Source organism: Corythoichthys intestinalis, chromosome 3 (assembly GCF_030265065.1).
Source record: "Corythoichthys intestinalis isolate RoL2023-P3 chromosome 3, ASM3026506v1, whole genome shotgun sequence".
In the NCBI taxonomy this organism is placed as follows: Eukaryota; Metazoa; Chordata; class Actinopteri; order Syngnathiformes; family Syngnathidae; genus Corythoichthys; species Corythoichthys intestinalis.
Window position 1 is genome coordinate 5,645,900 of NC_080397.1, and position 15,213 is coordinate 5,661,112.

The 15,213-nt window shown below is 41.5% G+C and overlaps 1 protein-coding gene across 1 annotated transcript; it reads left to right on the forward strand.

The window, feature by feature from the left end:
- The first annotated feature begins 742 nt into the window (after nt 1-742).
- fgf5 (fibroblast growth factor 5) lies at nt 743-13,274 on the forward strand. Its single transcript, XM_057832640.1, has 3 exons — nt 743-944; nt 4,999-5,102; nt 12,437-13,274. The coding sequence occupies exons 1-3, from the start codon at nt 743-745 to the stop codon at nt 12,785-12,787; spliced, it is 657 nt and encodes a 218-aa protein (XP_057688623.1). The 3' UTR covers nt 12,788-13,274.
- The last annotated feature ends 1,939 nt before the right edge of the window (nt 13,275-15,213 follow it).

The following is a 15,213-nucleotide window of genomic DNA, read 5'->3' on the forward strand; positions in this document are numbered from 1 at the left end:
GCGATAAATTGAGCATTATCTGAAAGAATTGGGTTGCCAATACTTTTGGCCAGCACTGTATCTTAATTTTATTGCTGACACTGCGTTTTGGGGTCATCAACATGTTTTGCCCCCGCGCCAGAAAAGTCAAACTCCGCCTATGCGTTGAAGTAATATTTAGTTGTATACACAATGTTTGTTTTAGCTGCCTCACACCTGTGTTGTCTTGATTAATACCCAGTTTACATATACAGAGTCAAACATCCTTTTCTTGAATTAGTATTTACTCATTGCTCTTAATAATTGCATCCCAGCTATGCTGTGTGAAAAAAAAAAAAAACTTTTATTTCCAATGGAAAAATGCTTGATTTTTGCTGAGCTGTAAACCATTTAGTTGTAACAATCTTTTCTGCTTCACGACTGCATTGATGGATTGTGCATTTGTCGCAATGTACACTTGTCACGAGTCACACATGCAAAAGTGAACAAATTAAATGGAGTGTGTCGTCGTCTTCCAACTGTAGTGTGAGTAAAACGCGCATACGTGCGTCTGGGCTAATGCGTATTATAACTTCAGATGTGCGGCGTGCGTCGCACCAGCGGCCGCCGTTGGTTGTGGTCGCAATTCGGGAGTGAGGACAGAGAAATGCCCGGAGCGGTGAGATCATCGGCGGTATAAATATCCTCTGTTGGCACTGCAAGTGTGTGCGCGTGTAGGATTTCAGCTGGAAATGCGAGTGCATCGACAGGCGGGTGGTCGAGCATGAACGTCCCGCTATACCTGCTCATCGTCGCGCACTTGGTGGCCGCGGCGCATCGCTACGGCGAGGCGAGGGAGGAGGAGGAGCAGGAGGTCCGCTCGGGGCGCAGAACTTGCCGGCTCTACTGCAGGGTGGGTATCGGTTTCCACCTCCAGATCCACCCAGACGGACGAATCAACGGTAGTCATGAAGCAAACACTCTCAGTAAGTTTACCTCTACGTCTGTCACATGCATGAGTTAAATGCAACATACGAATCCACGTGGTTAAGGTTAAGGACAAGGTTAAGGTGAAACCACAACCCAGATGAAAATGTTGGAACCCAACACTGGAGACTCAACACAGGGTTTTAAAGTGCGTATGACACCAAAAAGCATGTTTATTTCATATTTCACGTGGTGTTTTATGCTCCTGAATGAAATAGACCGCTTGGATGAGTGTGGAAGCGATCATTTTATATATTCAATTTTTGAATCCCGCGCCATGAAAATGAGTAACTTCCAGCTTCAGTCTCGGGTTTAGGACGAATGCGAATGTGACATCACCTGGGTCAGCATCTCACAATACAGCATTGCTTTATAGCATGCAGATGGACTGCGGGTTCAGCTGATTTTGCGGATTAATTCGTTTATTTTTCACATCAAGCCAGCCAAACGGCTGCAGAAAATTGTTGCTGCACCAGGGAGAGGCGTGTGAGCCTTTCTGGGTTTGAAAAAGTTCCCGTTCACCGCAGAGATTGGCCAAAACAAGTCTGACAATCAAGAGACCATTGGACTTACGAGGAAGTGAGCAAACATTGTGTTTTGTATTGTGTCAAATACTGGGATCATGGCACGCGTTTTAATACGGAAGTGGCTTGCATTTTGTGGCTGATTGTCCACCGAGAATGCCACTCGACCGACGACCGGCGGCTTGTTTGCACACACTTGTTTGTACTCAGCTTATTGCCCTGTTCGTGTCCCCGGTGTTCTGTCAAATTTTCAACACCGTCAGAAATTGCAACTTTGTGATAAAAATGGCAGCGAATACAGCGATTACAAAGTAAACACTACAAACTTTATTTAAATAAAGGACTATTTACTTAAGTTTGATCATGGACGAATATGTATTGTCAGGAAACGGGCAGGCAGGTGGTGTGTGGACCCAAATGCAGGGAAAGGAGGCGAGGCAGATTGACGGTGCAAAAATGATTTAATTACAGCAAGCAAAAAACAGAGTACCAACAATTAATGACGAGATCCAAAAAACACAGCAGCAAACAAAACTCAGGTTACTAACAAAAGGCTGGGTATCAAAAACTTACTGAGGGGAACACGAGGGCTTGGAGACTGGAAACTGGCGAGAACAGGTTCGGACGTGCACATGGACATTAACAATGACGCAGGAAGGAGTGAAATGAAACTGGGAGCTTATATACACACAGAGACAAGGGGTAACGAGGCAACGGGGAACGGATGGGTGACACAGAAGGATGCAGCTTGGCGGAAACACTAGGAGCAGCTACAACAGGTGAAATCAATGGGCAATCACAGGAACACACTAGGAGGGAACCAACACAAAACCTAACATGTATAAAAGTTCTCAGAAATATGTTAGCTGCACAACAACTGCTTGCCGCTCTCTAAACTCTCACTGTTTACGTCTTCGCTGTGTAATAAAGCATTATTTTACGCCATATTCGTGTTGACCATGTGGCAGCTACGCGCTCGTCTGACTTCGGCCGGTTTGTCTGGCGGTACTCTCCAGCTGCTTCCCCGGTGAGCTCTCCTGTCCGCAGCAGGGGAACGAGCTGTAACTTGCTCGCCGCCCGTTGGGTTGCCTATCGGCAAAAACAATCAACAACCCCGCCGCCGTGTGACATGATCCAAGCTAGTTTTGTGTGATTTTTCGCTTTGAAAAGCAAAAATAAGACTTTGAGACATCACTCGGTTTGGGTTAGCATGTTGGCTAGCTGTCACGCCTCCAGTTTTGTTTACATTCTGCGGAGCCTGGGCAGGGAAATGACAAAAGCCGAACTAACGACAGTGGCATAAACTATCGTTCGGGAGGTGCGACAGTAAAGGTGAAGTCAACAGTTTTGACCATTATGGAGTAATTTTGCCATGTCGTACTGAATAAATGCATTTTTATTAATTCATATTCCATTTAGCACAAGACCGTTATTTGACATGACCATACCATTTATTTAGCAAATTCTGGAAAAATACTTCCATAAAAAAATATCCTGTAAAAATACTGGAGTAGAGAGACATTTTGCGGCTCTCTTTGTCACATTTTCCTCGTTCTGAATAATTCCCCCTCAATGGGCTGAATTCTAAATCAGATGAAATCATGAACCTGCCATTCCGGTAGTGACAGTGTTGGATGCCGCCAGGTCATTCTTCACCTGCAAAATATCATCACAGGCCTTGTTGAGGCTGACATTCACTCCAGCGTTAGCATTGACCACAGTAGTTGCCAAGTCCGCCGATCATTTTGGCTATCCAAGACTTTGATGATGTTCCGACGAATCAAGTGTGCTCCAAGCCCCTGCAGAAGAATCGCAGCCAGCAGCGCAACATAAAGAAAAACATCCTCGATGTCTTCCACTTCGAGTGTGGTCAGACACAGCGGCCGCCATCTACCGCAGCTATCCTCCACATATTCAGACATGCAAGTGTTTCCCGAGCAGGCGCGTTTTCTAGGTTCTGATCGCATTGTAGAAAAGATCTTGTCCAGGGCACTCAGTGACCAATTGACCAGTTCCAAGTTGTTACAGAATGTAACAATACTACTATTAGAAGTCAATTGTCTGTGCATTTACAGCCAAAAGATTATCTGTCTTTGTGATGTCTGGTAGAGTTCTGTTTGCATTGGCTTTGAGTCACCTTTTTTTTTTTTTTTTTTTTTTTTTTTTTTTTAACCCTCCTTTGTTCTTGGGTACACTGGGTTTTGTTTACAAGTTTGAGTTGTCACCCAGACATTATCTGCCTTTTGTACAGTTCTTATCATGACCAAGAGTTAGCTTGAGTCAGCAAAATAATTGTTTAATAAAATTTGTTTAAACCTCCTCTTAAAAACAGCCAATGACCCTGAGCTAGTCACAAAGCTGTACACCAGAGTAAGGGATCGAAAATAATTTTAGTGTTGTTCTGGCATAGTTAAGCTTAAATACATTTTCTCCCCTCAAATCGTATTTCGATTCCCTAGCCTGGAAACGACTTTGCAGGTTATTCGGCAGACTACTAGTTGAGGCTTTGTACATCATCTGTCCCGTTTTGAAATTTATTAAATCATACAGCTTCAATAAATTAGATTTAATAAATAACTCATGTTTATGTGCCGTGTATTGTGCCTAATGAATAATCCGTAGTGCTTTTTTCTGGAGGACCAACAGAGGGTGAAATCGACATTTGTCAGTGTTGCCTCAAATTTCGGCGCAGTAAGTCAAATAGGGTAAAAACAGTGCACTATAAATTATTTGAAGGGCCCTTTGAGCTAGTACATTTTTTGCTCTGTAAAGAATGGAGACATTCCTAGATAATTTATTTTTCAATTGGATTATATGTGCATTCCATGTTAACAGATCATCAACTATCCCTCCAACTCACCTTTGCTGATGATAAATTATAAATTGCGCCACCTGCGACGCGCCTAGCTATTTATAGTCACCGCATGAGTTGGGGGGCGCTATTGTGCCTTCTTATGTGAAGAAGTGGTTGATTGGCATCAACTGAATCGAGATAAATGGCTGACAATGGCATGGACGTACATGCCCGTCAATGGCAAGGACGTACATGGCTATCAATGGCATGGACGTGCATTGCTGTCAATGGCATTGACTTACTTGGACGCCAGTTGAATGTCAATGGGCTGTAGTGGTTAGGTTTTTGATAAGTTTTTGATCGAAATTCAAAACCAAACAGTTTTTTTGCCATTGAAAATGATGGGGAAATTTTGGCAATTAGAAATGAATGGAGCGACGTATGTTGCTATGGCATTCTATTAAAAACGAATGGGAATTTTTTTGAGTAAATTTTGGGGGAACCATAAGTTTCTTGCAAATTGGCAAAAACCTTTATGCCCCTTACCTTGCTGAAATTTTGATGTATGATTTTTTTAAATTCATAATTTGCTTTGAGATTTGCAAACATTTGTCTGACGTCATTATAGCAAATGACCACAACAGGACATTTTGGACAAGCACAAAGTGGTTAAAAAGTGTCACCTGTTCGTCAGTCAATCAAGTCAATTCGTGACTCAGTCTTTCACCTTTACAGGTGTTCTGGAGCTATTTGCTGTATCGCAGGGTGTGATTGGCATCCGAGGAGTATACAGCAACCGATTCCTGGCCATGAATAACAGAGGACGTCTTCATGCCACTGTGAGCACTAGCATCATGCTAAGATAACATGCTACATGTACGTTGTTAGTATAAACATGTCTCTGTCTCCTTGTTTGATACCAAAATTTATTTTAGAAAACGTAATTTTAAACCAAACCAGGATTTAAACCCTAATTTGATACCAGAACCCAACACTGTCTTGAAATGCTAATTTGAAAATTGAAATATAAGCCCTGTTCCTCTCTAATTTTAAACTCTAACAGGATACTGAAACTTGAATCTAAATTCTAAAGCAATCTGGCTGCAGGCAGTAAAAACAAAAACCTTAACTTTAAAATCACATTCATGCAGTGGTGGATGAAGTATTCCCTTTTTTTTTTTACTTAAGTAAAAGTACAGACACAGGTGCACAAAAATATATCTTGAGTAAAAGTACAAGCATTAGAAAAAATACAGTACTAAAGTAAAAGTACAAAATTACTTGCTTTAAAATTTACTTTACAAGTAAGAAGTAAAAGTATTTTCTCCCGATGAAAAAATGTAACACAGGTAGTCCAAGGGTTACGAACTAGTTCCGTTCTTTTGCTGGCGACGTAAACCAAATTTCCACGTAAATCGGATTTAACCCTTTAAATACCATAAAGATATCCAAAAAGTACAAAAGTATTGTATTATGTTAAATGATGGAGAATACACTGCCCGCTGGTGGCAGCATTGGGTCTGGCTTGACTGTAGCCAAATGACTGAGGAGCAGACTCTTGTCCGACATGGATAAAGGACAGCTGCGCTCTGGTTTGGCCCACATAAGGCTGTAAATTGTTTCAGCTAATATATGCTTGTTGTGTGTGGAGTTGCGTCTGAGCGATTTGCTATGAGAATTGTAAATACGTTAGCATTTGTAGCATTTAAACTAGCAGACATTTGTAAGGCAAATTAGGCTAATTTAATCTACTAAATGTACATATCCGACTGGATGGATGTTTGAACACCAATTGTTTTGTGTCCAGTGTTTTAATGTTAAAATGTGTGTCATTTTGAACATAAGTGTACATATGTGTGCTACAGCTTTACAAATTGTCAAAAGTAAAGGAAGTAAAAGGCTTCAAAATGCACAATTGCCTTCTTCGATGTCTGTCAAGCTGAATGACTTCAGGTTTAGTGAGGACAGAACATGTCATATTAATAAAGTAAAGTATAAAGTAAGATACTGTGAGGTACAATAAGGTACTGTTTGTGTGACAAAAAAAAAGAACCGAAACATTGGAGACAAAATAGCGGATTAGACTCGCAAAAGTCAATTCATTGACTGCTCAATTTATCTAAAACTGTGCAGAATGGAAGAAACAAGCAATTAAATTGACTGCATTGTATACAGAAGCTTAACAAGCTCAAAAACTCCCGACCTTTTCTTATTGGCAGATTGCAACTATCAGGTGCATACTGCCACCTACTGTACAAGACTGTGCAACACCCATCTAAAGCCGCGCTGCTCCCACTGTTGGTTTTTATTGGTCAATATCATGTTCACCTACATAATCTTGCTTGTACTCTTGTTGCTGCCTCTAGTGTTCAATTACAACATAGTTACAGCAAGCTTATCGATTGCAGCGGAGGCATGAAAACAAAACTATCAATTTACAATGCAAAAAAACCCCCCCAAACAAACATAAGTAACGTGTAACACAGGCGACCATTTGAAAAGAAGCGGAATAAAAAGCACAGATGAGTGCTGTAAAATGTACTGAAATAAAAGTAAAAAGTACCACTTAATATTTGTACTCAAGTAAAGTGCAAATACACAATAATGTACTAAGTACAGTAACAAAGTACTTTTACATACATTACATTCCACCATTGTAATCATGCTTTAAAACCGAATTTGATACCATAATCTTTGTATAAAACACAAGTTGAAGCGAGAGAGTTTAACCCAAATTCAAATTGTAATTTAAAAGTTATGTGTTCTAAATTTTGAAGTCTCACATCTAATTGATATATACTAGTACAGTGGGGCAAATATGTATTTAGTCAACCACTAATTGTGCAAGTTCTCCCACTTGAAAATATTAGAGAGGCCTGTAATTGTCAACATGGGTAAACCTCAACCATGAGAGACAGAATGTGGAAAAAAAAACTGAAAATCACATTGTTTGATTTTTTAAGAATTTATTTGCAAATCATGGTGGAAAATAAGTATTTGGTCAATACCAAAAGTTCATCTCAATACTTTGTTATGTACCCTTTGTTAGCAATAGGGGAGGCCAAACGTTTTCTGTAACTCTTCACAAGCTTTTCTCACACTGTTGCTGGTATTTTGGCCCATTCCTCCATGCAGATCTCCTCTAGAGCAGTGATGTTTTGGGGCTGTCGTTGGGCAACACGGACTTTCAACTCCCTCCACAGAATTTCTATGGGGTTGACATCTGGAGACTGGCTAGGCCACTCCAGGACCTTGAAATGCTTCTTACGAAGCCACTCCTTCGTTGGCTGTGTGTTTGTGATCATTGTCATGCCCAAGGACCCAGCCACGTCTCATCTTTAATGCCCTTGCTGATGGAAGGAGATTTTCACTCAAAATCTCTCGATACATGGCCCCATTCATTCTTTCCTTTACACAGATTAGTCGTCCTGGTCCCTTTGCAGAAAAACAGCCCCAAAGCATGATGTTTCCACCCCGATGCTTCACAGTGAGTATGGTGTTCTTCGGATGCAATTCAGTATTCTTTCTCCTCCAAACACGAGAACCTGTGTTTCTACCAAAAAGTTCTATTTTGGTTTCATCTGACCATAACACATTCTCCCCGTCCTCTTCTGGATCATCCAAATGCTCTCTAGCGAACCGCAGACGGGCCTGGACGTGTACTGGCTTCAGCAGGGGGACACGTCTGGCAGTGCAGAATTTGAGACCCTGGAGGCGCATTGTGTTACTGATAGTAGCCTTTATTACTGTGGTCCCAGCTCTCTGTAGGTCATTCACTACGTCCCCCGTGTGGTTCTGGGATTTTTGCTCTCTGTTCTTGTCATCATTTTGACGCCACGGGGTGAGATCTTGCATGGAGCCCCAGATCGAGGGAGATTAACAGTTGTCTTGTATGTCTTCCATTTTCTAATAATGGCATAATTGCTCCCATACCCCTTTCCCACTGGCCCAAAAACCCGTGTCAACCCGCTAACAATCGGCTTTTGGTGGCAGTGGGAAAGGTGCAGCGACCCGTGTCAATCAACCCGCCAAGCGACCCGCGTTAAAATCACCTCAGCTCTGATCGCCATGCACCCCGGGTCAACAGTCAACACCCTAATCTACGTGGTGACGTAGGCTAGTACGTGATGCGTCATAACAAAAAACAAACCTCTAGCCCGGATCCACATACGGCGAACAGTCGGTGTAGCAGCGTCAGCAATAGCCATAACAGACAAAACAAAGGCTCTTCTCCTCCTCCTGTGACGTACACGACTCCTTTCAATTTCAAACCAAAATTTACGTCGCCTACGTTGCCTCAGCACAAGCACAGTGTTGATCCTTAGCTGCATTTCGACCATTTTGCGGGCAGTAAAACGCATGAAAACAGAGAACACAAACGGAAAGGAGGCTTCCATGTTGCTTTGCATTGTTAACTTCCTTGAACTGAATGAATTCGGTCGCACTTGTCGAAGCGCATCTTAGCGTGGTGACGTCACGCACCTTACGCACGGCTGAGGAGGGGTGGGGGTTAGACCGGTGAAAAAAAAAAAAAAATGACACGGCTTTTTTCGTCAATGGGAAAGGTGCCAAATGCCAATTGCTAGTGGGATGCATCGGCTTGGAAAAACGCGCGTTGACCCACTAGTTTCAGTGGGAAAGGGGTACCACAGCTGATTTCTTTACACCAAGCGTTTTACCTATTGCAGATTCAGTCTTCCCAGCCTGGTGCAGGTCTATAATTTTGTCTCTGGTGTCCTTTGACAGCTTGGCCATAGTGGAGTTTGGAGTGTGACTGACTGAGTGAGTGGACAGGTGTCTTTTATACCGATAATGAGTTAAAACAGGTGCCATTAATACAGGTAACGAGTGGAGCCTCGTTAGACCTCGTTAGAAGAAGTTAGACCTCTTTGACAGCCAGAAATCTTGCTTGTTTGTAGGTGACCAAATACTTATTTTTCACTCTAATTTGGAAATAAATTATTTAAAAATCAAACAATGTGATTTTCTGTTTTGGTTTTTTTTTTCTTCCACATTCTGTCTCTCATGGTTGATGTTTACCCATGTTGACAATTACAGGCCTCTCTAATTTTTTCAAGTAGGAGAACTTGCGCAATTGGCGGTTGACTCAATACTTATTTGCCCCACTGTATATATGACTCCATCTCTAGTCACAAAGCTTGTCAATTTTCATGGAGTCGCTTAGCTTAGTTTAGCCTAGCATCAGGAATGTCCCCTAGTTAGCATGTATTAGTAGGCGAGGAAGATGAAGTCGTGTCTGCTTTGGTTGATAACATGCAGCTGAAGTGGAAATCAATAGGCAGCAAGTAAAAGCGATTAGGGGCTCTCCTGGGAGCCTTTTCGAGGACCCCGCTTTTGTTTTGACAAATCCGGTTAGCCAGTGGCCGACCGGCCGGCCACTTCAAAGGCGAACGCTGTGAATACAAAGTGACATGAATTCAAATCATTTAGTGACAATTCAAAGTCAACAGTACTTCGAAGAACCCAATAAATTGCAGTATCATATGGAAGCAACCTCCGAATACATTGGTACTTTTCCCACCCTTTCCCCAAGTTTAATATACAACATTAATCTTCTAATAGCATTGGAAAAATAAAATCAAATTCTGAAACTATATATCATGTACCCCTTGCATACAAAATGTAATAGTCCACGATGCCGCCTCCAAAGATCTGATTGTGTGTAAAGCACAAGTGTGGCCGAAGCCAGTTCTCATAGGACGGCCATGTTTACCTGCCGCTTTCTTGGCTTCAGTTTCTGCTACGTTGCGCATGAGCGGGAAATGTTTGTTTTGCTTCGGAATGGCAGCACAAAACAACGAGAACACCCACAGTTTCATTTGGTTCCCACCGTTGCTATTTTTAGCTTCCAAAAAAGGAACATAGAGCCAACATTTGTGAACAGCGGAATGATTCCAGTGGTTTGTGTTAGCGGTTAGCACATGTTAGCAACAAATATATGGACGCGAAAGTGGCTCTTTGACGTATCCCAGCATGCATTAAATTTCGTTTACGATGCGATGTAATTAGCCTAATGCGGGCTAATAATGTGGGAAATATTTGCAAGTGTATGTGGTAGCCTCGTAAATTCGACAGCCATGACATCGTCTTTTCCTAACTTCATAATGAGTTGCTATACAGCATCTAGCGGCGACAGTAATCCAAGGTTTGTTTTGGAAATGATAGTAAAGATGACAGGACTATTCAAAAAGACAAAAATTGCATTTTTCAGGCACGTGACCCGTTTTTTTCCGATGAGAAAACGTGAGATGTGATGTCACTCCCAAACTCAAATGCGGTATTTTCTATTCAAATGCTCTTCGGACATGACTACAGTATTCTTCATTCTACATACAGTATGAGGCAAAAACAAAATAGTAACGCACAGTTACTGAGGAAACTAACTTTAATCAGATTACTGGCTTGGAAAAACTAACGCGTTAGATTGCTCGTTACTGAAAGAAAGTAATCAGATTACAGTAACGCTCAAGACAAACAATTTTTACGTTTCTGGTGCTGATTTGATGTGCTGAATGCTCGTTGCTTTATATTTGTGCTCATACAAGTATGCGTGCCATGCACAAGCTGCACCTACACTTTAGGCCTAGAGGGGCAGTCGCGAGTAAAAAAGTGGCAAAGTGGCAAACAAAAGTATAATCCCTTTAAAGTTGCAAACAAAACTAATTTATTGTGGGTGAAAACGTCTACGTATTACTGGTTAATTTTTTATAATGTTTATTCCAAGAGAACTTTTTTTTCAGGTTCTCAAAAAATATGTGTTTTTGCTTGAATTATTACAGCTCTTTTCCTTAAAAAAAGGAGCTTTAATCACAATGATTTTTTGAATTTTCAGACTATAACCGCTACTTTTTTCCCCCTCATATTGAATCATGTGGCTTGTAGTCCAGTACTGCTTACTTGTTGATTTATTTGGGTTAATAGGTAACACTTAATTTGACAGTGGCATCATAAGATGTCCTAATTATGACATGACAATGTCATGGGCATTAATGAATGCTTATGACATATGTGAGTAGTTGTCATTTGGCAAATTTTGTTACTACTCCATTTATTTCCAGCTCAGATCTTTTACATCCATTCAAAAATAATTTGCCAGATGACACTAAATGACATATGTCAAATGCATTCATTAATGCTCATGACAGTGTCATGTCATAATTATGACGGTCTTATGACAGTCTTATGACGCCGCTGTCAAATAAAGTGTTTCTGGTTAGTATCTGTTGGTGTAAATATCCCATAATACAGTGAGGACAGCTGCTTCTTATCGTTCGGTGAGGCTTACCCATAGACTTGATAATGTCAAAACTGGCTGAGTGGAATCACAGACAGAGCTTTTATCGTTGAAAAGTCTTGTGAATAAATGCTTAAATCCCTGAATTCTTTATAGATATGGACACAGAACAGTCTCAATTCTTGGTTAAAAGCAAAAAAAAAAAAAAAAAAAAAATGTGCAGTTAGCATTTATTTTACGTAAATATGTCGAAGTACGATTCTAGTCCGTTAGTCAATGTAGCCGCCGCCATACGTAAACAGCTTTTCCGGTATAAATTCTTGGGAATAAATGCGTAAATCCCTGAATTCTTTATAGATATGGACGTAAAACAGTCTAGATTCTTGGTTAAAAGCAAAACAAAAATATACAGTTAGCATTTATTTTATGTAAATATGTCAAAGTATGATACTAGTCTGTTAGTCAATGTGTCGGCCAACATATGTAAACAGAGCTTTTCTGGCGAAAATTCTTGTGAATAAATGCTTAAATCCTTGAATTCTTTATTGATATGGATGTAAAACAGTCACAATTATTGGTTAAAAGTAAAAAAAAAAAAACATGCAGTTAGTATTTATTTTACGTAAATATGTTGAAGTACAATGCTAGTCCGTAGCAGTTAATTTCTCCCATTCATTTTTTTCACGTTTCAAAATGCATGCATAGTATGAAAAATATAATAGTTACCTTGAATCCTCGAACAAATCACTCCTGAGACAATCCTTCCTGTTTGTATGCGGTACAGCTTTTGTACCTTTTCAACCTAAATCCGGCGTTGGACCGCTGCATGTTTTGAGTAAACATGCGACTTGAAAACAATCCGACTTTAATCTTGCACTAATGCGTTTGACTCCAATTTTGTCATTTTCTTTTTGTTAGGTGTCATTTACAGACGACTGCAAGTTCCGTGAGCGTTTCCAGGAGAACAGTTACAACACATATGCTTCTGTGCTTCATTGGAACCGAAGGACTGGCCGCCAGTGGTTCGTGGCCCTCAACAAGCGAGGCAAAGCCAAGATGGGCTCCAGCCCACGGGTCAAAGCCCAGCACGTATCCACACACTTCCTGCCCAGGGTCGGCCTTGGCGTAAACAGCGAGCATGGATTTGCCATTACAGACAGGAAAGTCGACGAGCGTCTGCAAACCCCACCTAAACTAGAGAAACCAAAGGTCCGGGTCGGGACGCAGCCCAGACAAGTCAAGTACTGGCCTAAGTATCGCTTTGGATAGAAAACGCAGCTTCCAAAAACTTCAGAGCATTCCCGACATCCTCAATCTGCAACACTTTTGGAAAAAAGTTCCTTTGGATTGCTGATTTCTGATTTAAAAACGGACAGAACTAGATGTTAAGTTGACAAAATTATAAAACCAATACATATGAGTGATAAAACACTTTGAGCATACATGTCAAGTTGGAGGGGAAGGGGGAATTTCAGAATTTTTGACATTACGCTTAATCTTTGAGTTAGCGGGGTTTAATTACTCTTCACTGTCTAGGTCACGGTCTCGCAATGCTGCAACTTGCTCATGTCTGCCAATACGCAAAATTCCTTTTTTTTTTTAGGTGATCAACAGCAGATTTTAAAAATGCATTCATACAGGAGAATGCCATTTAAAGCAGTGATCCCCAGCCACTGGGCCGGGGACCAGTACTGGTTCGTGGCACATGTGCTACCGGGCCACAGAGAAATAATAAATCATTTGTTAACGACCAGAATCTGGCCTGTGCATCTTGACACATCAATTTAGACTCCGTTCACCTACGTCACACAATGTGTATCCGTATTGTCAATGATCGTAGTTTCTAAAGGTGGATTCACTTGCAAATTATGGAAGCCCCGGTGTATGAGTTGCATAAAAGACGTTATTTGGAAAAGGTTCGGTCGATTCAGTCGCCAGGTCCATATTCGAATCCCAAATCGATGTTTCCTCCCGTCCGGTCCCGTGCGTCAGAGGTCGTCCTGAGACCACAAAATTTCCAGTCATACTCCAGTTTATGTCACGATGAGGAGTCGGGTAGCCAAAATCGGCACCGGCGCAATCATGAAATGACATTTGGGCAGCTGAGCGTCACCGTTGTCACGATTGTAAAATGAAACCTGATCGGCGGTTCGACGACAGGCTAGTGTTTTGCCGAAAAATAGCCTCCCCGCATGAAACGTCCCCCCTGACGGGAGCGCTTATTTATAACGCTTAATTGAGGTGAAAACATCAAATGTTTTAATGGACGCATTACAGTAATGCATTTACGTGTATTAGTCTACAGGTTTTCATGACTATATCCCAATGACAATCACACAGGTATGACATTTATTAGTTCAAGCAGAATAAAATAATACATATACACAGTACAAGATTTATTGGTTCAAGCAGAGTAAAATATATATTCACAGTACAAGATTTATTAGTTCAAGCTGAGTAAAATAATACATATTCACAGTACAAGATAGTCGTTTCCGTGTGGGCGCCCCCGTCAGGGGGGACATTTCACGCGGGGCGGCTATTTTACGGCACATCGGCACAACACCTGTTGTTACGCTCACCTTCTTGCTGTGCGACCGTGGCGACGAGCTTCGTAGTCTCCATCTGATGATGTCTGCGATCGTGTTGGCATCACGACTATTGATGTTTTCACGCATCATGGACCGAAATAAACAAACCGTGCTGCTTCAGAGATTTGCCCTTTTAACAAAGGGCACACAGTAACTACTAAAATGGCCGCTTCTTTCACTTGGTCCCAGCTAAATATTATTTAAAAAATAATGATGGTGGAAGAAAGGGAAGAAATAAACATTTTGAATTTGAAACAAACTGTATGTTGTCGGTGATTACCCTCGCAATGATCTTAATTGTGGTTATTTGTCAGCCCAAAACCCTCTAAATACATATTAAATGCATCTTACCAGATATAAAATGACTACTACACAGTCTGTGGTGATCGTTTGGTGCCCAGTTTTGTCGTCTAACTGCAGCAGTCCATCTCGTTCTCCTCTTCTGGTCTCTCGGTATACGATAGAACTTATTGCAACCAGCCGCCACACACGCCTTGACCATTTTGATTAAACAATGTTAACCATTGTCAGGAAGGTTTTCGGGTTCGTTTACTAGGCGGTGATTCCTTAGACAAGCAGAAAAACTCGCTGTAATAGGAGGAATGTACGTAGCGGTAACACGTAAACACGATCAGCTGACGGACAATATGGCGGCACAAGTCAGGGGCCGATGTTGTGACGTCACGTGAATGAGGTCTATACCTGTCTACTCTATTGACCAATCCGAGTAGAGATTTTTGTACATCGCCATCTAGTGGATCGCCGCCATTTCTGAGGTGTTTGCAGACCTATAGCAGCCCAGCGTCAGGCAAGGTAAACATAAGCATAACATAAACTTTAGCTGCTGTTGGCTGTGTGCTGTGGGCGTCTTTGCACAGCTTTTTCACGGGGTGAAGGCCACTGGCTGAGCCAGGGGAGGAGCCTATAACCAAGTCCATTCTGCAAAATATGTGGCTAAAAGCTAGCAAAAGAGGCAACAAAAGCAAATGCACTGAAATCATCATACCTCGTTGCATACTGTAATGCTAAAGCCAAGAAATATTTCACAATTGGAGAAGAACTCATCATGCCTGTGACCAAGAATATTTGCTGTCAGGTTTTAGG